At 46.7% G+C, this 23630-nt stretch overlaps 1 protein-coding gene across 4 annotated transcripts in view; it reads right to left on the minus strand.

Moving 5' to 3' along the window:
- LOC139228201 (synaptonemal complex protein 1-like) overlaps positions 1-23630 on the minus strand; it is a 395567-nt gene that overhangs the window by 261102 nt on the left and 110835 nt on the right. For all 4 annotated transcript variants that reach the window (XM_070859384.1, XM_070859385.1, XM_070859381.1 and 1 more), the window contains 3 exons: positions 5485-5555; positions 5135-5216; positions 3422-3484 (listed from right to left, as the gene is read on the minus strand). In XM_070859384.1, the coding sequence (XP_070715485.1) occupies positions 3422-3484; positions 5135-5216; positions 5485-5555 (216 nt within the window). The remainder of the gene's footprint in view (positions 1-3421; positions 3485-5134; positions 5217-5484; positions 5556-23630) is intronic.

Genomic DNA, 23630 nt, shown 5'->3' on the forward strand with positions numbered 1-23630 from the left:
ATGATCTCATGCCATGTCTTGCTGGGTTGTTACTTTTACAGAAGAAGCTTTCCAAGAATAGGGCTGAGCAGAGGCGAATGGGTGGTGGGTCACCAGTCATCAGCAAGCTGACAGACATCGAGGAGCGGGTGCTGGTACTAGTGGGGAGCCACCCCCGCTCGGCCACGCATGCAGCTGCAGAACCTGATGTGATGCCACGTGAGTAAAGTATACACCCACCCATATCCGACCAAGAATATATGATAGATTTTTGATAAAAGTGTTCTCTAAATAATGATGGCCTCATGAGAATCATTGCAATGCAAAATTTGGTGATGGCCATGAAATGTGATGTCTGTGATGATTTTGTTGGGATGGTACTTTTGTCGTGCATATGCTGTGTGTAGCGTTGGAATCACTAGCACGCCCTTCTCCTCTAATAACCTCATTTGTGTTTTGCAGCTCAGCCAGCAGCGCGACCCCAGGCAAGACCACCGAGGCCAGAAGCTGGGGACGCGGGGCCGGACTCGCCAGATGATCCTCCATCTGGTGTTGAGGAGCACCGATTTTCACCCATGGATCTGCTGGGTCCGTTCTCCACAGATGACAGTGTGGACTTTGAGGAGCCTGCATCATCAGGCTCCATAACGCATTCCACCCCAAGGCCATCTAGTGCTCCTGCGGCCAATCCCACCTCCACTGTGGAGGTACTGGGCCTCAGCACCTCGCCACAGGGCACCAGAGGCATCTCCAGGATGGCGCCAATCAAGCGGATGTTGGTTAGATGCGGCAGGTCTGCTCCACAAGTGGCAGATCTCAGCAGGGACATGGTAGACTTGTCCAGGAGGTGTTGACATAGGTCAGAGGATCCTACAGACAATGGGGGGCATATCCCACCAGCTGGCCAGCATGTCCGCCACCACGACAGAGTATGTGCCGCGGATGGCGGAGGCCCTGGAGGTGATAGCCAGGAACACTGGTGGCAGAGGCCTTCCAGTGATCCTGGAGTATGGCACTTCATCCCAAGGTGCTGCACCACCATTGCCAACGACACATGACAGCCAGGAGGAAGATCTTGCTTCTGGCTCGGAGCATGTTCCCACCTTGGGACCGTCCTCTCCCATATCCGTCCAACCACTGATTCTGCTGTCAACCACCCAATGAAGCAGCGCCTCAGGAACTCCTCAGCCAGGTGGAGTAGAGTCAGGAGGGAAAGGGGAAGGGGTAGAGGTAGGCAGAAGAAGGGGGTGGCAAGGGGAAGGAAAGTGAGATGCATGGTCTCAGATAGCTGCACCGTTACACACTGGTGATTCCTTAATATGAAAGGGTATAATTAAACTTAACTTGAATCAACTTAAACTTTAACTGTCACCAAGGTGATGCATGCCATTGATGTATGAGCTGCACACACAGCAGCGTTTCAGCTTTGTAAATACCAACAACGGTCTTTCAAGCAAAGCGCTCATTTATGAGCTGCTGACATAAGAGTCTTGCACCTATGTAGCCCCCATGGACCCTTTCCTGTGGTCTAGAGGAGGTCGAGGGCATGGTTTCAGCATCAGCCTGATTGTCTGGCCTGAGGTCAGTGTCCACCTCCTCTTCCTTCTCTTCCTCTCTCTCCTGAAGTGGACCGTCAGTCCCTTCTGGCAATTCTTGTCTCCTCCAGATAGCCAAGTTGTGTAGCATGGAGCACACCACCACAAATTGAGCTACCTGCCTCCTGAGTGGTCCAGGCATCTAAAGCGCTGCGTAAGCACTCCAATGGTTTTCTCGACGATATTGCGAATGGCTCTGTGGCTCTCGTTGTATCGCTTCTCAGTTTCTGTGTGGGTGTTATGCAGAGGGGGTCATCAGCCAGGTGGTGAGGCCATATCCTTTGTCACCAAGCATCCAGCATTGACCTTGTGGCTGACTGGTAAACATGTCAGATACAGTGCTCTCACGCAGGATGTGAGCATCATGGATGCTGCCCGGAAATTTGGCATTCACTGCCATAATTATTTGCTGGTGGTCGACAATAAGTTGCACAGTCAGGGAGTGGAATCCCTTTCGGTTCCGAAAAACCTCTACATCCTGAAAAGGTGCCCGCATTGCGATTCGCGTACAGTCTATTGCTCCCTGCACCTTCGGGAAGTTAGAAATTTGGTAGAATCCTAGAGCCCTCTCAGTCTGAGCCTCTGTGGTCATAGGGAAGCTGATAAAGTCCATCCTGCATGCATAAAGGGCCTCAGTGACCTGTCAAATGCAGCAACGTGTGGCATGCTGAGATATAGCGCAAATGTCATCAGCTGAGGCCTGAAAGGAACCTGATGCGTAGAATGAAAGTGCCGCGGTGACCTTGACCTCGATGGAAAGTGCGGTCCTGATGGTGCTAGCTGGCTACAGATCTCCCCTGATGAGCTGGCATATCTCACTGATAACCTCTTTGTGGAAGCGCAGTCTCCTAAGGCAGGTGTTATCGGATAAGTTGAGGTAAGACCGCTTCTCCCTGTTAGTGCGGGGGTGTAAGGTCTCATCCACCTCACCAGTCTGGCACGTCTTAGATTGGGCACATAATGCTGTCGAATATACCTTCTGCTATCTCTAGTCTGCAGCATGTGCATGGTCATCAAGACAGGCTGAGAAATGACAGGCTCCATTCCAATAACTATCAGTATTATACCTATTGTTCACAAACAATAAATTGCCCCACTAAGACACCTAAACTAAATTCCAAGCGTCCACAGTATGATAAGATGTTTGTTCAGATGTTCACATCACTTTAAAAAAACTCCGGAGTACATCAAAACTCCCCAGAAGTTGAAGCAGCCTTTTAAATGAAGTGACCTGCGATTTACAAAATGGCATTCATACTGCTGTGATTAGTTCAGGTGAGAGCAACATTTCACAGCGTTTTTTTCGGCGAGCGATATTTTCGGCAATATGTGTGCGTGGTGCCAAAAGTAACGCTCACCGATATTTTGGCTGTTAGTTTCGGTAAATCTGATCTTCACAATGAAAAAAAGTGGGTGAGCGGTTTTATTAAATCTCGGCATTAATTAAATGCTGAAAGTAACACTGGGCGATATTATGGGCGTTGGTTTCGCCTATTCTGATCTTTCCGGCAAAAAAAAGTGGGCGGGCGGTATTATTTTTTATCGGCGTTAAGTACATGCCAAAAGTAACGCTCAGCGATAAGTGACCAAGAAATAAGCGTTAGTTTACATTTTGTGGCTAAATGGGCGATATGTGAGCGTTATACCTCATTTCAGCGTTAAAATGGACGTTAAGTAGGCAGTATGCAAAAATAATGGAAAGTCTAGCCCCTTGTCTCTAATTACTATTAAAAACTGTTCATTTTTTTAGTTTGTTACAATTATGCTTGAAAATATATTTAACTGTTTGATGGTTGTTCCTTGTTTATGAAGTATGTAATATTTACAAGGTATTCTCTAGCTTTTACCTTATTCTCCATTGCCTTTAGTAACTTTTCCTTCTTCTTAACTTCATTTTGTAAATGTTTGGACTGAAAAAAATTTTACAATATTTTGATACCTGGGACTATCCTTTTTCTCAAATACAAGTTTTTCTCACTTCACACAATTTTCATAATTTTTCAACAGTAGATAAGTAAGCAACTTCATCTCTTTTTAACAAAACCACTCTAAGTCTTGCTATTACATATTCAAAGCATAAACACACATAAACACAATATGGTTTCTGTGGTTGATTTTACATGCAATAGAATTTGTTTTTACCAACTAATTTGAAGTGGGCATTCACTCATGATGATCAAATCCTCCTTGCCAAACTCGTGCTCCATTAACATCTGTGTAGTTCTGCACTCTAATCAGTAGAATTTGATTACATCCATCAGTTTAGTCTTACTTACTCCTATCATACCTTAAAGAATTTAACAGTTTATTAACAACTAATTCAGTGTGGTTCAGGTAAAAATAGGGGAGGTAAGCACAAATTCTCAGTAGTCCTCACCTCCTTTGGACAGGTGGGCTCTGTATAAACTTAAAAGTTGCCAACTTTCATGACACCAAGGTTGGGCACAGTTTGGTAGTTTCCTCAACCGAGGATTTCCCTCTACCATGGTTGACAGGATCCTCGGCCGTTTCCAATCCATTTCCCACACTTCTGCTCTTACTCCTTCCCCTCCCTCCCAGAACCACGAAAGGGTTCCCTGGTCCTCATCTTTCACTCTACCAATCTCCACATTCAACGGATTATCCTCCACCATTTCCACCAGCGCCAGCGTGATCCCACCACCAAACACATCTTTCCTCCCCTAGCATTCTGAAGGGACCTCCTTTAAGACACTCCTTAAAACCAAATTTCTAGCCAATAAAGTACAAAAGGAGGTTATGTTAAACATTTATATAAAATATTACTGCGGCTGGAGCATTGTGTCCAATTCTGGTCACCACACTTTAGGAAGGACGTGAAGGCTTTGAAGAGGGTACAGAAGAGATTTATTAGAATGGTTTCATGGATGAGGGATTACAGTTATGTGGATAGATTCGAGAAGCTGGAATTGTTCTCATTGGAGCAGAGAAGACTGAGGAGATTTGATCGAAATGTTTAAAATCATTAAGGGTTCCGATAGAGTAAATAAAGAGAAACTGTTTCCAATGGCTGAAGGGTCGATAACGAGAGTGTACAAATTTAAGATGATTGGCAAAAAAACTATAGGCAACATGAGGAAAAACATTTTTACTTAAAGAGTGGTTAGGATTTGGTATTCACTGTCTGATAAGGTGGCAATACAGATTCAATCGTAGAATTCAAAAGGGAATTGAATAAATACTTGAAGGAGAAAAATTGCGGTGATATGAGGAAGGAGCAGGGAGTGGGCTAACTGGATTTCTCTTCAAAAGAGCTGGCACAGACTCGATGGGCCAAATGACCTCCTTCTATGATTCTATGATTGAAGGAGAATGGCAGCTTCAGGGTGCAAATCACTTAAAGGGATAAAACCCAAGATGATTTTTCCTGACAATTTGTTTAGCTCCCCTCCTGTACTATCTCCAAGCTGGACTACAGTTCCATAGATACTAGTCACCCTCTTGACCTCACCCAAATGACCATGTGTGAACCTTGATAGTAAATATTTAAAAGCATCAATGGCTATAATCAGATAAACTTGAAAAGATAAATAAAAACTTACACTTTCTTCTTTTTCTCCAAGTTTACTATCAGTTTCTTGATCTTGTTGTTTTAATGTCTCGTCTAGAGCCTTAAGTTCTTCTCTAAATATAAAAACCACAAACAGTCATAAATGTAAATTTGCTGGTTCAGAATCTAGTGCAAGAAAATTCAGACCCACTGGCCACATCTGATGATTAGGTACCCGTTTTGCACCTGAAAAACAGGCGCAGCACCATCAAATTTCTAGGCTATTGTCCCTTGAATTTATTTGTAAAAATAAAATATAAACCAGTTGGGAACCTAGCTGTTCTGAATTACTGGTAATTTTTTTAAAGGATTAAACCATTAATTATTCCAATACGATCTTACTTTTGTTGATTATTTTGTTCTTTTAGTACTTCTATCTCTTTCTTTGCTGATTCTTCTTTATGTTCAACGGTCTAATGCAGAAAAGACAAAATGGTATAGAACATGTGCAACATACAAAATAAGATGATAACACCTTTCAGCAACGAAGCACCTAATATAAAAAAAACATAGAAACATAGACATTTACAGCGCAGAAGGAGGCCATTTCGGCCCATCGTGTCCGCGCCGGCTGACAAAGAGCCACACGGCCCTTGCTCAGCAGCCCCGAAGGTTACATATAAACATAAGAACAATGAATAATAGTGGAAAGGTAAAGAGCATCCGGCCCAACCAGTCTGCCCCACACAACTGCGACACCCCTTGCACCGCAACATTCTCCACTCCATCCCCAACTGGAGCCATGCGATCTCCTGGGAGAGGCAAAAAGCCAGATAAAAACCCAGGCCAATTGGGGAAAAAAATCTGAGAAAATTCCTCTCCAACCCATGCAGGCGATCGAAGATGCATTTATATAAAATATAAAATATAACCCAAGGCATTTCACAAGTGGAAAAAACGTATAGAGGGAAGATGAAGGAAACAGGAGTTGGGCAGGAACAACGTAACAAAGCATCAGGGTGGCCCACGAGTGGATAAAGACAGAGGAAGTGATGGGGAAGGTGAGCCGGAGCCTGAAGCCTGGAGCAGAACAGTGAGGACAGGACGAGATCTCATGTGATGTACATGAGTAGCATAAGAAGAGCTAGGGACTGTTGGACATCCTTCAGAATATATATTGGACATCTTAGGGAGTTAAGGGTTAATAGTCAAATTTCTTTGTATCGTGAAGCAACAGACTTTCCAAGATAAACAGGACAGCTTTGATATGAGACAAAAGCATAAATCAGTAATGGTGACCATGAAACTATCCAATTGTCGTAAAAGCCCATCTGGTGCACTAATGCCCTTTAGGGAAGGAAGTCTGCTATCCTAACCTGGTCTGGCCTATATGTGGTTGACACATAACTGCCTACTGAAATGGCTGAGAAAGAACGGACCATGCGGCATTGATTTTGGTACTGGCTTCAGACATGACAACAGCACACCTAATCCAGTTGAACCTTCCTCGTTAACATCTGGGGACTTGTGCCAACATTGGGAGAGCTGTCCCATAGACTAGTCAAGCAACAGCCTGACATAGTCATACTTGCAAAATCATACCTGTCAGCCAATGACCCTGTAAGAAAGACTGGTATGAGAGATTCATATATATATTAAATTTGTAGTCATTGACCAACTAATCTTACCTATGATTCTCTGTGGGCATGGGAATATTAGAAGCTCCTCGAATGTACGCACAACTCAGTATTGACGAGGTTCAAATAACAAGCTAACACGGGCTGCGAGCCAAGGTCACATTATTCTAATAACAAAGTAAAAATTGGAGTCGGTCCAATCAAACCTAACAGTTAGATTCCTCCATCATCATCCCTGGGTATGTCTGGTCCCACCAATGGGATAGACCCACCAGAGATGGCGGCACAATAGTATACAATTGGGAGGGAGTGGCCCTGGGAATCCTCAACATTGAATCCGAACCCCATGAAGTCTCATGGCTTCAGGTCAAGCATGGGCAAGGAAACCTCCTGCTGATTACCATCTACCTCAGCTGATGATTCAGTACTCCACCTGTAAGAAGCACTGAGAGTAGCAAGGGCACAGAATATACCAAGATACATAAGAAACATAACAACATAAGAAATAAGAGCAGGAGGAGGCCATTTGGCCCCTCGAGCCCGCTCCGCCATTCAATAAGATCATGGCTGATCTGATCATGGACTCAGCTCCACTACCCTACCCACTCCCCAAACCCTTTACTCCTTTATCGCTCAAAAATCTGTCTATCTCCGCCTCAAATATATTCAATGACCCAGCCTCCACAGCTCTCTGGGGCAGAGAATTCCATAGATTTACAACCCTCTGAGAGAAGAAATTTCTCCTCATCTCGCTTTTAAATGGGCGGCCCCTTATTCTAAGACTATGTCTCCTAGTTTTAGTTTCCTCTATGAGTGGAAATCTCCTCTCTGCATCCACCTTGTCGAGTCCTCTCATTATCTTATATATCAATAAGATCACCTCTCATTCTTCAGAACTCCAACCTACTCAACCTATCTTCATAAGTCAATCCCCTCATCTCCGGAATCAACCTAGTGAACCTTCTCTGAACAGCCTCCAATGCAAGCATATCCTTCCTTAAATACGGAGACCAAAACTGTATGCAGTACTCCAGGTGTGGCCTCATCAATACCTTGTACAGTTGTAGCAGGACTTTGCTGCTTTAATATTCTATTCCCCTTGCAATAAAGGCCAACGTTCCATTTGTCTTCCTGATTACTTGCTGTAACTGCATACTAATTTTTTGTGTTTCATGCACAAGGACCCCCAGGTCACTCTGTACTGCAGCACTTTGCAATTTTTCTCCATTTAAATTATAATTTGTTTTTTTATTATTTCTGCCAAAGTGGATAACCTCACATTTTGCCACATTATACTCCACCTGCCAAATTTTTGCCCACTCACTTACCTTGTCTATGGGCTAGACTTTCCACTTTTTTTGCATGCTTAACACCCACTTAACGTCCATTTTACCGCTGAAATGACGTATAACGCCCATATATCGCCCATTTAGCCACAAAATGGGAACTGACGGGCATTTTTCAGAAACTTATCGCCAAGCGTTACTTTCTCCATGTGCGTAACGCCAGGAAAAAATAATACCGCCCGCCCACTTGTTTTAGGCGGAATCATCAGAATGGGCGAAATCAACACCTATAATACTGCCCAGCATTACTTTCTGCACAGAATTATCGCCGCGATTCAATAATACTGCCCGGCCACGTCTTTTTCTCGTAAAGATCATATTTGCCAAAACTAGCAGCCAAGAGATCGGCCAGTGTCACTTTCACCACCTCGCACACATGTCGCCCACAATATCGCTCGCCCAAAAAAACGCCCAGAAAAAGTGGAACTAACCGCAGTGTTATGGACGCCATGTTCTACATCACATGTCACGTCCTTTAAAAGACTGCTCTGCTTCAACCTCGGGGGAGTTCGGATGTACTATGGAGGTCGTTGGAGTTGCTGTGAACATCTGTACAAACATCTTGACCATACTGTGACCGATTGGAATTTAATAGATGTCTTCGTCAGGACATTCATTGTTTGTGATCAATCAATGGAAAACAGAGCTATTGCAATGGGGCCTATTCTTTCTCACCCTCTCTTGATGACAAATTACATGCTGCAGACTTGAGATGGGCGAAGGTACGCTCCACAGCATTATGTGCCCAATATAAGACGTGCCAGACTGATGAGGAGGACCAGACGTTACACCCCCTCCCCCAGCAAGTACAGGGACAAGCGGTCTTACCTCGACTTACCCGACACCACCTGCCTTCGGAGACTGCGTTTCCACAAAGAGGTTATCACTGAGGTATGCCAGCTCATAAGGAGAGATCTGCAGCCTGCCAGGACCATCAGTACTGCACTGTCCATCGAGATCAAAGTCACCGCGGCACTGTCGTTCCAGGCGTCGGGTTCTTTTCAGGCCACAGCTGGCGACGTTTGCAGACTGTCTCAGCATGCCACACATTGCTGCATTAGACAGGTCACTGAAGCCCTGTATGCATGCAGGAGGGACTTGATCAGCTTCCCTATGACCAGGGAGGCACAGAGTGAGAGAGTTCTAGGATTCTCCAGAATTGCAAACTTCCCAAGGTGCAGGGAGCTATAGACTGTATGCACATCGCGATGCGGGCACCTTTTTAAGGGCGCAGAGGTTTTCAGGAATCGCAAGGGATTCCACTCCCTGAATGGCCAACTCGGTGTCGACCACCATCAAATTATAATGGCAGTAAAGCTAAATTTCCAGGCAGCATCCATGATGCCCGCATCCTGCGTGAGAGCACTGAATCTGACTTGTTTAACAATCAGTCAATGCTGGATGCTTGGTGACAAAGGATATGGCCTCGCCACCTGGCTGATGACCCCTCTGCGTGACACCCACACCGAAGCCGAGAGGCGATACGAGAACCACAGAACCACTCGCAATATCGTGGAGAAAACCATTAGAGTGCTTAAGCAGCGCTTTAGATGCCTGGACCACTCATGAGGCGAACTCCAATACCACCCTGAGCAGGTGGCTCAATTTGTGGTGGTGTGCTCCTTGCTGCACAACTTGGCTATCAGGAGGGGACAAGAATTGCCTGATGAGTCTGACAGTCCACCTCACCAGAGAGAGGAAGAGGAGGACGAGAAGGCGGACGCTGACATCGGCCCAGACAATCGGGCTGACACTGAAGCCATGCCTCTTCCCCCCTCTAGACTGCATGAAAGGACCCGTGGTGGCATGATAGCTGCAAGAGCCTTATGTCAGGAACTCATCAATGAGTGCTTTGCCTGAAAGAATGTTGGTGTTATTTACAAGGCTGACACACTGCTGGGTGTGCAGGTCATACATCAATGGTGGGCATCACCTTGCTGACAGTTAAAGTTTAAGTTGATTGAAGTTAAGTGTAATTATATCCTTTGATGTTAAGGAAGCACCAGCGTGTAACGGTGCAGATATCTGAGCCAATGTGCAACAAGGTTTTGTTAAATAAAACACGCTTAAACCAAACAGTTGTCTAAAATCATCAGTATTTCTGTAAAAAAACAACCCTTCCCCCCCACCCCCGGTTCTCCTCCCCACCTCTACCCCTTCCCCTTCCCCTCCTGACTCCAAGCCGCCTGGCTGAGGAGCTCCTCAGGCGATGCTTCATTGGGGGGGGGGATGACGGCCGAACCGCTGCTTGGACGGATACGGGAGAGGACGATCCCAAGGTGGGAATGTGCTCCGAGCCAGAAGCAAGATGTTGCTCCTGGCTCTCATGTGTGGTTGGCAATGGGGGAATGGGGGTGCGGCACCTTGGGGTGCAGTGCCACGCTCCGGGACCACTGCGAGCCCTCTGCCACCAGTGTTCCTGGCTACCAGCTCCAGGGCCTCCACCATCCTTTCCATGTTAAATCTTATTTGTTGGACAAAAGCTCAGTACCAACTATGTTCTTGGTGCTTAGTAGGCTTTTTGCTGATGATGAATCTCCCTCGTGCCTCCCACACCAGCCAAACAAGCACACACCACAGCCATACACGCCTTCAATCTCTCTCAGCTCCCTCTCTGTCTCCTCATCTGCGCATGTCATGATGACCCTTGACCTCCTGAATCGCGGGAATCGAGTGTTGCCATGCCGTTGCTAAGGATGGCGACACTTTACGGCAGAAGGTTAGCGAGATTTAATGCTACCGCCCATTTCATATCGCTCGCGATAACGCCCATTTTCAAAAATTAGACAAGGTGCTTTGAGAATCTGAAAACCCATTTTTACCGCTCACGCCGGAAATAACGGCCACTTTTGGGCGATATGCCCAAAAGTGTAAAATCTAGCCCTATATCCTGTTGCAGATTTTTTGTGTCGTCCTCACATTTTGCTTTCCAACCTATCTTTGCATCATCGGCAAACTTGGCTACATTATACTCGGTCCCTTCATCCAAGTCATTAATATAGACTGTAAATAGTTGAGGACCCAGCACCAATCCCTGTGGCACCCCACTAGTCACTGTTTGCTAACCGGAAAATGACCCATTTATCCTGACTCTCTGTTTTCTTTTAGTTAGCCAATCCTCTATCCATGCTAATATATAACCCCCAACCCCGTGAACTTTTATCTTGAGCAGTAACCTCTTATGTGACATCTTATCGAATGCCTTGTGGAAATCCAAATACACCATGTCCTCTGGTTCCTCCTTATCCACCCTGCTCATCACATCCTCAAAGAATTCCAGCAAATTTGTCAAACATGATTTCCCTTTCATAAAACCATGCTTACTCTGCTTGATTGAATCATGCTTTCCCAAATGTCCCGCTAATGCTTCCTTAATAATGGACTCCATTTTCCCAATGACAGATGTTAGACTAACTGGTCTATAGTTTTCTGCTTTTTGTCTGCCTCCTTTTTTAAATAGGGACGTTACATTTGTGGTTTTCCAATCCGCTGGGACCGCCCCAGAATCCAGGAAATTTTGGTAGATTACAACCAATGCATCCACTATCTCTGCAGCCACTTCTTTTAAGACCCTAGGATGTAAGCCATCAAGTCCAGGGGACTTGTCCATCTTTATTCCCATTATTTTACCTCATACTACTTCTTTAGTGATAGTGATTGTATTAAGTTCCATCCTTCCTATAGCCCCTTGATTGTCCACTATTGGATGTTTTTAGTGTCTTCTACCATGAAGACCGAAACAAAATATTTTCTTAACATCTCTGCCATTTCCCTGTTCTCCATTATTAATTCTCCAGTCTCATCCTCCACGGACCAACATTTACTTTAGCCACTCTTTTCCTTTTTATGTACCTGTAGAAACTCTTACTAGGTTTATATATTTCGTGCTAGTTTACTTTCATAATCTATCTTCCCTCTCTTAATCATTTTTTTAGTCGATCTCTGCTGGCTTTTACAAATTTCCCAATCCTCTGGCCTACCGCTAGACTTGGCCACATCGTATGCCTTTGTATTCAATTGATACCGTCCCTTATTTCCTTAGTTAGCCACACATGATTATCCCTTCTCTTACAGTCTTTCCTTCTCATTGGGATATATTTTTGTTGCGTGTTATGAAATATCTCCTTAAATGTCTGCCACTGCTCATCAACCATCCCATACTTTAACCTATTTTCCCAGTCCACTTTGGCCAACTCTGCCCTCATACCTTTGAAGTCTTCTTTATTTAAGCTTAGGACCCTGGTTTGAGAACCAACTTTCTCACCCTCAAACTGAATTTGAAATTCAACTATATTATGGTCACTCATTCCTAGAGGATCTTTTACTATGAGATCATTTATTAATCCTGCCACATTACACGGTACTAGGTCTAAGATAGCCTGCTCCCTGGTTGGTTCCGCAACATACTGTTCAAGGAAACTATCCCGAATACACTCTATGAATGTCTCCTCAAGGTTACCCTGGCCAATTTGCTTTGTCCAATCAATATGAAGGGGTGGGGGACTGGCTCGGTAGCACCACTACTGACCGAGCTGGCCGAGTCCTGAAGGACATAGCTGCCAGACTGGGCTTGCTGCAGGTGGTGAGAGAACCAACACAAGGGAAAAACCTACTTGACCTTGTTCTAACCAATTTACCTGTCGCAGATGGATCTGTCCATAACAGCATTGGTAGCAGTGACCATCACACAGTAATTGTGGAGACAAAGTCTCATCTTCACACTGAAGTCACCCTGCATCGTGTTGTGTGGCACTACTACCGTGCTAAATGGGATAGATTCAGACCAGATCTAGCAGCTCAAAACTGGGCATCCATGAGGCACTGTGGGTCATCAGCAGCAGTAGAATTGTATTCCACCACAATCTGTAACCTCATGGCACGGCATATCCCTCATTCTACCACTACTATAAAGGCAGGGGTTCAGTAAAGAGTGCAGAAGAGCATGCCAGGAGCAGCACCAGGCATACCTACAACTGTGGAATAGCAGAAGCAGCATGCTATAGACAGCTAAGCGATCCCACAATCACTGGATCAGATCAAAGCTCTGCAGTCCTGCCACATCCAGTCGTGAATGGAGGTGGACCATTAAACAACTAACGGGAGAGGGAGGCTCCATGAATATCCACATCATCAATGAAAGTGGAGCCCAGCATGTAAGTGCAAAAGACAAGGTTAAATCGTTTGCAGCCATCTTCAGCCAGAAGTGCCGAGTGGATGATCCATATCGGCTTTCTCCTGTGGGGTCGCCCATTTAGAACTGAGATGAGGAGGAATTTCTTCTCTCAAAGAGTCGTAAATCTGTGGAATTCTCTGCCCCAGAGAGCTGTGGAGGAGAGGTCATTGAACATATTTAAGGTGGAGATAGACAGATTTCTGAGGGAGTGAAGGGTGATCGGGAGCGGGCAGGGAGGTGGAGCTGAGCCCAAGATCAGATCAGCCATGATCTTATTAAATGGTGGAGCAGGCTCAAGGGGCCTAATGGCCTACCCCTGCTCCAAATTCTTATGTTCTTATATCACAGAAGCCAGTCTTCAGCCAATTCAATTCCCTCCATGTGATATTAAGAAACAGCTGAGTGCACTGGATACAGCAAAGGCTATGGGCCCTGACAACATCCTGGCTGTCGTGCTGAAGACTTGTGCTCCACAACTAGCCGTGTCTCTAGCCAAGCTGTTCCAGTACAGCGACAACACTGGCATCTATCCGACAATGTGGAAAACTGCCCAGGTATATCCTGTCCACAGAAAGCAGGACAAATCCAATCTGGCCAATTACTGTCCCATCAGTCTACTCTCAATCATCAGCAAAGTGATGGAAGGTGTCGTCGACAGTGCTATTAAGCGGCACTTACTACAAAAACCCTGCTCACCGATTCTCAGTTTGTGTTCTGCCAGGACCACTCAGCTCTAGAGCTCATTGAGGTGAGGTGAGAGTGTCTGCTCCTGACATCAAGATTGCATTTGACCAAGTGTGGCACCAAGGAGCCCTCATAAAACTGAAGTCAATGGGAGTCAGGGGGAAAACTCCCCACTGGCTGGAGTCATACCTTGCAAAAAGAAAACAAACGAAGACTTGGGTTTCTATAGCGCCTTTCACGACCACCGGACGTCTCAAAGTATTTTACAGCCAATGAAGTACTTTTGGAGTGTAGTCACTGTTGTAATGTAGGAAACATGGCAGCTAATTTGCGCACAAGCAAGCTCCCACAAACAGTAATGTGATAATGACCAGATAATGTTTTTATGATGCTGATTGAGGGATAAACATTGGCCAGGACACTGGGGATAACTCCCCTGCTCCTTCTAAATAGCGCCGTGGTATCTTTTACATCCACCTGAGAGAGCGAACTGGGCCTCGGTTTAACATCTCATCTGAAGAAATCAAACTTTTAATTAGACACTGAAGGCAACACCTTTGAAGTCGTGGGAATACTCAATGAATAAAGACAGGAACATTGGAAGCAAAGTTGGTTATGGCATTCTGCACTCACACTCTTCCCATAGTATGCGCAAAGGAAGATGGTTGTGCTTGTTGGAGATCAATCATCACAACCTCAGGACATCGCTGCAGGAGTTACTCAGGGCAGTGTCTTAGGCCCAACCATCTTCAGCTGCTTCATCAATGACCTTCCCTCCTTCAAAAGGTCATAAATGGGGATGTTCGCTGATGACTGCACAGTGTTCAGTGCCATTTGCAACTCCTCAAATAATGAAGCAGTCCATGTCTGCATACAGCAAGACCTGGATGACATTCAGGCATGGGCTGATACGTGACAAGTAACATTCGTGCCACACAAGTGCCAGGCAATGACTATTTCCAACAAGCGAGAGTCTAACACCGTCCCATGACATTCAACAGCATTACAATCCCTCACCATCAACATCCTTGGGGTCACCATTGACCAGAAACTTAACTGGACCAGCCACATAAATACTGTGGCAACAAGAGCAGGTCAGAGGCTGGGTATTCTGTGGCAGGTGTCTCACCTCCTGACTCCCCAAAGCCTTTCCACCATCTACAAGGCACAAGTCAGGAGTGTGATGGAATATTCTTCACTTGCCTACATGAGTGTAACTCCAACAACACTCAAGAAGCTCGACACTATCCAGGAGAAAGCAGCCCACTTGATTGGCATGCTATCCACCACCTCAAACATTCACTTCTTCCACTACTGGTGCACTGTGGCTGCAGTGTGTAGCATCTACAAGATGCACTGCATCAACACGCCAAGGCTTCTTCAGCAGCACCTCCCAAACGCACAACCTCCACCAGCAGCAGGCGCAAAGGAACACCATCACCTGCAAATTCCAAACCATCCTGGCTTGGAAATATATCTGTTGTGTATCTGTAACGCATGCACTCCCATGTTCCTCCACCAGGGAGTGCATCCCCTGAAGTCCCAAGGGATCCCAGCATCCCTTGGGAGCACTGTATATAAGCTGGCCCCTAAGGCCTGTTCCTCACTCTGGAGTGTCTTAATAAAGACTGAGGTCACTGTTACTTTAACCTCCCTATGTGCAGTCTCATCTGTGTTAGGAACACAACAACTGGCGACGAGTATACGAATCCAATGCAAAGATGCAGCAAATTGTGGGCATCCTGGAGAAGTTCTCGGAGGGTGAGGACTGGGAAGCCTATGTTGAACGAACCAGTACTTTGTAGCCAATGAGCTGGACGGAGAAGGAAACGCTGCAAAAAGGAGAGCGGTCCTCCTCACGGTCTGCAGGGCACCGACCTACAGCCTCATGAAGAATCTTCTGGCTCCGGTGAAACCCACAGATAAGTCATATGAGGAGCTGTGTACAGTGGTTCAGGAGCATCTTAACCTGAGGGAGAACGTGCTGATGGCGAGGTATCGGTTCTACACGTGCCAGCGACCTGAAGGTCAGGAAGTGGCGAGCTACGTTGCCGAGCTAAGGCGACTTGCAGGTCAATGTGAGTTTGATGGCTACCTGGAGCAAATGCTCAGAGACTTTTTTGAACTGGGCACTGGCTACGAGACCATCCTACGAAAACTTTTGACTGTAGAGACACCGACCCTCAGTAAGGCCATTGCGATAGCACAGGCGTTTATGTCCACCAGTGACAACACCAAACAAATCTCTCAGCACACAAGTGCTAGCAATGTTCATAAATTAAATGGAACTGTGTTTGCGAACAGAAATGTACAAGGCAGAAACCACGAGTCTGCAACTGCCAGCAGGCCTCAGGTAACCCAGATGACTCAGAGTCCCCAACAAAGGATGAATGCAAGGCAATTCACACCTTGTTGGCATTGTGGAGGCTTCCATTCAGCCTATTCATGCCACTTCAAAGAGAATGTTTGCAAGAGCTGTGGAACAATGGGGCACCTCCAACGAGCTTGCAGATGAGCTGCAAGCTCTGCAAAACCACGTGGCAGAGGAAGATCGGTCCATGGTGGCTCAAAGCAATTTCGAGCCTCAGAGAGAGGAGGCAGATGTTGAAGTACACGGGGTGCACACATTTTCGACGAAATGTCCACCAATAATGCTAAATGTAAAATTGAATGACTTACCCATAGCCATGGAACTGGACACTGGCGCTCACCAATCCATCATGAGTAAAAAGATGTTTGAGAGACTGTGGTGCAACAAGGCATTCAGACCAGCCCTGAGTCCCATCCACACGAAACTGAGAATGTACACTAAAGAGCTCATCACTGTCCTGGGCAGCACCATGGTCAAGGTCACCGACGAGGGCACGGTGCATGAACTGCCACTCTGGATTGTCCCGGGCGATGGCCCCACATTGCTTGGCAGGAGCTGGCTGGGCAAAATCCGCTGGAACTAGGATGACATCTGAGCGCTATCACATGTTGATGAGGCCTCATGTACCCAGGTTCTTAACAAATTTCCTTCCCTTTTTGAGCCAGGTATTGGAAACTTTTCCGGGGTGAAGGTGCGGATCCACTTGGTCCCAGAGGCACAACCCATTCACCACAAGGCGGTACCTCACATGATGAGGGAGAGAGTGGAAATCGAGCTGGACAGGCTGCAACGCGAGGGCATCATCTCCCCAGTGGAATTCAGTGAGTGGGCCAGCCCGATTGTTTCAGTACTCAAAAGTGATGGCACGGTCAGGATTTGCGGCGATTATAAAGTAACTATGAATCGTTTCTCGCTACAGGACCAATACCCGCTACCGAAGGCAGACGACCTATTTGCAACGTTGGCAGGAGGCAAGACATTCACCAAGCTCGACCTGACTTCGGCCAACATGACGCAGGAGCTGGAGGAGTCTTTGAAGGGCCTCACCTGCGCCAACACGCACAAGGGACTGTTCATCTACAACAGATGCCCGTTTGGAATTCGGTCGGCTGCAGCAATCTTCCAAAGAAACATGGAGCGCCTACTCAAGTCGATACCACGCATGGTGGTTTTTCAGGACGACATATTGGTCATGGGTCGGGACACCGTCGAGCACCTACAAAACCTGGAGGAGGTCCTCCAGTGACTGGATCGTGTAGGGCTGCGGCTGAAGAGGTCGAAATACGTCTTCATGGCAACAGAAGTGGAGTTTTTGGGGAGAAATATCGCGGCGGATGGCATTCGGCCCACAGACGCCAAGACAGAGGCTATTAGGAACATGTCCAGGCCACATGCCGTCATGGAGCTGCGGTCATTCCTGGGACTCCTCAACTATTTTGGTAACTTCCTACCGGGGTTAAGCACTCTCTTAGAGCACCTACATGTGTTATTGTGTAAAGGTGAGAACTGGGTGTGGGGAAAAAAACAAGTAATTGCTTTTCAGAAAGCCAGGAACATTTTATGCTCCAACAAGCTGCTTGTATTGTATAACCAGTGTAAAAGACTTGTGCTAGCATGTGATGCGTCATCATACGGAGTCGGGTGTGTATTACAACAAGCCAACAAGTTGCAGGGAAGTTGCAACCTGTCGCCTATGCCTCCAGGAGTTTGTCTAAGGCCGCGAGGGCCTACAGCATGATTGAGAAAGAGGCATTAGCGTGTGTGTTCGGGGTAAAGAAAATACATCAGTAGCTGTTTGGCCTCAAATTTGAGCTGGAAATCGATCACAAGCCCCTCATATCCCTGTTTGCTGAAAACAAGGGGATACATACCAATGCCTCAGCCCGCATACAAAGGTGAGCACTCGCGCTATCAGCGTATAACTATACCATCCGCCACAGGCCAGGCACCGAGAACTGTGCGGATGCTCTCAGTCAGCTACCATTGCCCACCACGGGGGTGGAAATGGCGCAGCCTGCAAACTTGTTGATGGTGGCGCAGCCCGCAGACTTGTTGATGGTCATGGAAGCGTTTGAAAATGATAAATCACCTGTCACGGCCCACCAGATTAGGACTTGGACCAGCCAAGATCCTCTGCTGTCCCTAGTAAAAAACTGTGTACTGCATGGGAGCCGGGCCAGCATCCCCATTGAAATGCAAGAGCCAATCAAGCCATTCCAGCAGCAAAAGGATGAGCTGTCCATTCTGGCAGACTGCCTGTTGTGGGGTAACCGTATAGTGCTACCCAAAAAGGGCAGGGAGACGTTCATCTCGGATCTCCATGGCACACACCCAGGTATAGTAATGATGAAAGCGACAGCCAGATCCCACATGTGGTGGCCCAGTATCAACTCTGACTTAGAGTCCTGTGTACGGCAATGCAGCATGCGTGCTCAGTTGAACAACCCGCCCAGAGAGGCACCATTAAGTTTGTGGTCCTGGCCCTCCAGACCATGGTCGAGGATCCATGTCGACTATGCGGGCCCGTTTCTCGGTAAAATGTTCCTGGTGGTGGTGGATGCTTTTTCAAAATGAATTGAACGTGAAATAATGTCGGGAAACATCGCCATCGCCACCGCCACCATTGAAAGCCTGAGGGCCATGTTTGCCATCCATGGCCTGCCTGACATACTGGTCAGTGACAATGAGCCATGTTTCACCAGTGCCGAATTTAATGAATTCATGATCCGCAATGGGATCAAACATGTCATCTCGGCCCTGTTTAAACCAGCCTCTAATGGACAGACAGAGCGGGCAGAACAAACAATCAAACAGAACCTTAAACGAGTCACAGAAGGCTCACTCCAAACCCGCCTGTCCCGAGTACTGCTCAGCTACTGCACGAGACCCCACTCGCTCATAGGGGTGACCCCGACTGAGCTACTCATGAAAAGGACACTTAAAACCAGACTCTCGCTGGTTCACCCCAACCTGCATGATCAGGTAGAGAGTAGGCGGCAGCAACAAAATGTAAACGATGGTCACGCCACTGTGTCACGGGAAATTGATCTGAATGACCCTGTGTATGTGCTAAACTATGGACATGGTCCCAAGTGGATCGCGGGCACGGTGATAGCTAAAGAAGGGAGTAGGGTGTTTGTAGTCAAACTAGACAATGGACAAATTTGCAGAAAGCACCTGGACCAAATGAGGCTGCGGTTCACAGACTGCCCTGAACAACCCACAGCAGACACCACCTTTTTCGAGCCCACAACACACACCCAAAGGATCAATGACATCACCTTGGATCAGGAAATCAAACCCATCACGCCTAACAGCCCAGCAAGGCCAGGCTCACCCAGCAGCCCTGTCGTGCCAACAACATGCCAGGCCAGTGTGGGCACAGCCAACACACCAGGACAGACATTTGTACCGAGGCGGTCCACCAGGGAATGAAAGGCTCCCGACCGCCTCACCTTGTATATAGTTTTCACTTTGACTTTGGGGGGGAGTGATGTTGTGTATCTGTAAAGTATGCACTCCCATGTTCCTCCACCAGGGAGTGCATCCCCTGAAGTCGCAAGGGATCCCAGCATCCCTTGGGAGCACTGTATATAAGCCGGCCCCTAAGGCCTGTTCCTCATTCTGGAGTGTCTTAATAAAGACTGAGGTCACTGTTACTTTAACCTCCCTGTGTGCAGTCTCATCTGTGTTAGGAAGACAACAATATAGCCATTCCTTCATCATCGCTGGGTCAAAATCTTGGAACTCCCTCCCTAACAGCACTGTTGGAGTACCATCACCACATGGACTGCAGCGGTTCAAGAAGGCGACTCACCACCACCTTCTCAAGGGCAATTAGGGATGGGTAATAAATGCTGGCCTTGCCAGTGACGCCCACATCGCATAATCTAATTTTAATTTTTATTGTCTTCTGTGTAAAGTGCTTGTGCAAGGATATGCATGACAGTAATGACATTAGCCATGGGGAATTAAAGTATTACTTTGGTGGCTAGGGTAATAAACATAGGTTGAGGGATGTATTAACTATCGTATAGAAAGCCTGTACTTCAAAGAGCTTAAGGAACAATTCGGTCAGGAAGTCTTGTTTGAGCGAAGTTGATTTCAAGAAACAACTAAAACTGTTTACGTGAATTGACTGTCTTCAAAGAATTCAGGAATAGATAGGTCATGAGATCTTATCTGTGACATGTAACTTTGATGTAGGCAAAATATGATGTATAAAGGAGCATAGTTTTCAACAGTTCTTCAGAGGGTTCGAAAGACAGAACTTGAAGCTGAAAGCCATGCAATTAGAGTTGAGCTGATCTCTCATCCTTGGTGTAAATAAAGTCTGTTCCATATAGTACACTATTAAGTGTCTTGTGCTTACTCAAAGCCTGACATTGTGAACCATAAAAGGATGGACGTTGATTGCTAACAGGGAAGGGGACAGCAGAAGGGGGAACAGTTATCAAATCTGTCCAATTTTTAAGAAAGCAAGGCCTGGAAATTAGATATGGCCTGAAAACAGGTGGTGTCATGGCCCAGCTCTATTTAGCTGCCCTGAGTCAAAGTAGTCGAGTAGCACGCCAAATTTGTGCTCAGTGCTCAAATACTTGATTATAGTGCAGACCTCAGTGTTAAAACTGCTGCTTATTGGCTTACCATTAAACAGGTGAGCCAATATCAGGTGCAGTCTAATTCCAAGTCATGTTTGGCCTAGGCTTATTCTCCATTACTTAAAAGGGAGGTTCTTTCCATTTAGAGTGAGGAGGGGGAATGGTTAGTACAAGTGATTAATCATTGAGAAGAGAAGTCTAAGATTATATTTAACGGCCAGGAGACATAGTTATGAATTAGAAAGTGAACTGGTGAGGGGTTTGAGGATGGTAACGTTGGAGGAAAGCAGTTGAGGGAGATGAGAAATGATTAGCGATGTCCATGTCAATGATCAAAACCTTGAAAGTGTCGAGACCTCATGCGATAGCAAACTTGAGACAATGAGTATGGATCTGAGAGTAAATTTGCGAGTTGAGGTTATATAAGGGCATGAGGCACTGAAGTTGGAAGGAAGGGCCAAAAGGAACTTAGATGAAATTTAAAATGTAAACTACATAGAGGAAAGTGACTGGATCAACATCAATGTAATTTAATTATTTTTGTAATTTAGCATTATTTCTGTAACGTCTTGAATAAAGAGTCAGCCTAGATGCTGCAAGCTCAAAGTAAGGTGTGACCGTAGTCCTTTATTACAGATCTGAGTGCCTCTCCAGTCTGTGTGGCCTCCTTATATACAGGTGCTCCCAAGGGATTGTGGGCTCCCTTGGGACTCCAGGGGATAAGCCGTCTGGTGGTTAGGCATGGTATTTACTGGTTTACATACATAACACTCCCCCGCCTCCCCCCCACACACACAGTCAATAGTGTAACTATTTACAATGTGAGTCGATCTGGAGCCTTCTTTTCCCTGATTGATCGTCTTGGTACAAATGCTGATTTTGGTGAGTCATTTGTTGGGCTCTCGCTGGGCTGCTGCGCAGCTGACCTTGCTGGGCTGCTGGGGGTGGTCAGTCCTGCTGGGCTGCTGTGGGTGATGGGTCGGTTGCCACTTGTGTGTGTTAGAGGGTCGAAAAAGGTAGAGTCTATTGTGGGTTGTTCTGGATAGTACGTGAATCTGAGTTTGGTTTGGTCCAAGTGTTTCCTGCAGGTCAGACCATTTGAGAGTTTGACCACAAACACCCTACTCCCCTCTTTTGGCCAAAAACAGTGCCAGGAAGCCACTTGAGACCCTGTCCATAGTTCAGCATGAATTCGGGATCATTTATCTCAATTTCGCATGACACATTTGCGCGATCATATGTATTCTGTTGAAGCCGCCTGCTCGCTACCTGTTTGTGTAGATCAAGGTGGACTAGCGAGAGCCTTGTCTTAAGTGCCCTTTTCATGAGCAGTTCAGCAGGAGGGACCCCAGTGAGCGAGTGGGGTCTCGTGCGGTAAAGAAGCAGGACTCGGGATAAGCAAGTCTGCAGTGAGCCTTCAGTTATCCTTTTCAAGCTCTGCTTGATTGTTTGAACTGTTCGTTCTGCCTGACCATTGGACGCTGGTTTGAACGGGGCAGATGTGACATGTTTGATCCCATTGCGGATCATGAACTCCTTGAACTCAGCACTGGTAAAGCATGGTCCATTATCACTTACAAGGACATCAGGCAGGCCGTGCGTGGCAAACATTGGCCCGTAGGCTTTCAATGGTGGCAGCGGACATGCTTGCCGACATTATCACACATTCAATCCATTTGGAGTACGCATCTACAACTAAAAACATTTTTCCCAAGAATGGGCCTCATCATCATCATCATCATCATAGGCAGTCCCTCGGAATCGAGGAGGACTTGCTTCCATTCCCAAAGTGAGTTCTTTGATGGCTGAACAGTCTGATATGAGAGCCACAGACCCTGTTACAGCTGGGACAGACATTTGTCGAGGGAAGGGGTCGGTGGGGCTGGTTTGCCGCGCGCTCCTTCGGCTGCCTGCGCTTGGCCACTTCATGCTCTTTGCGTTGGGACTGGAAGAGTTCGATGCATTCCCGGCTGTACTTTCTCCATCTCGGGCGGTCTTTGGCCAGGGTCTCCCAGGTGTCAGTGGTGATGTCGCACTTTACCAGGGAGGCTTTGAGGGTATCCTTATAACGATTCCGCTGTCCTCCTTTGGCTCGTTTACCATGAAGGAGCTCCGCATAAAGCATTTGCTTAGGGAGTCTCGTATCTGGCATGCGAACTATGTGGCCTGCCCAGCGAAGCTGATCAAATGTGGTCAGTGCTTCAATACTGGGGATGTTAGCCTGGTCGAGGACACTGATATTGGTGCGCCTGTCCTCCCAGGGGATTTGCAGGATCTTGCGGAGACATCGTTGGTAATATATCTCCAGCAACTTGAGGTGTATACATCATCCATGCCTCAGATCCATACAGGAGGGTGGGAATTACTACAGCGCTGTAGACCATGAGCTTGGTGGTCAATGGGCCTGCATAGTCGACATGGACCCTGGACCACGGTTTGGAGGGCCAGGACCAAAGACTTAATGGCGCCTCCCTGGGGGCATTGCTTAACTGTAAACATGTATTACATTTGTGCACCAGGACTCTAAGTCTGCATCGATCCCAAGCCACCACACGTGGGATCTGACTATAGCTTTCATCATTATGACGCCTGGGTGGGTGTTGTGGGGATCACTAATGAAAGTGTCTCTGCCCTTTTTTGGCACCACTACCCGATTTCCCCACAGGAGGCAGTCTGCCTGTATAGACATTTCATCTCTGCGCCGCTGGTACGGTTTTATTTCTTACTGCATCTCTA

This window comes from Pristiophorus japonicus, chromosome 17, assembly GCF_044704955.1.
Source record: "Pristiophorus japonicus isolate sPriJap1 chromosome 17, sPriJap1.hap1, whole genome shotgun sequence".
Lineage (NCBI taxonomy): Eukaryota > Metazoa > Chordata > Chondrichthyes > Pristiophoridae > Pristiophorus > Pristiophorus japonicus.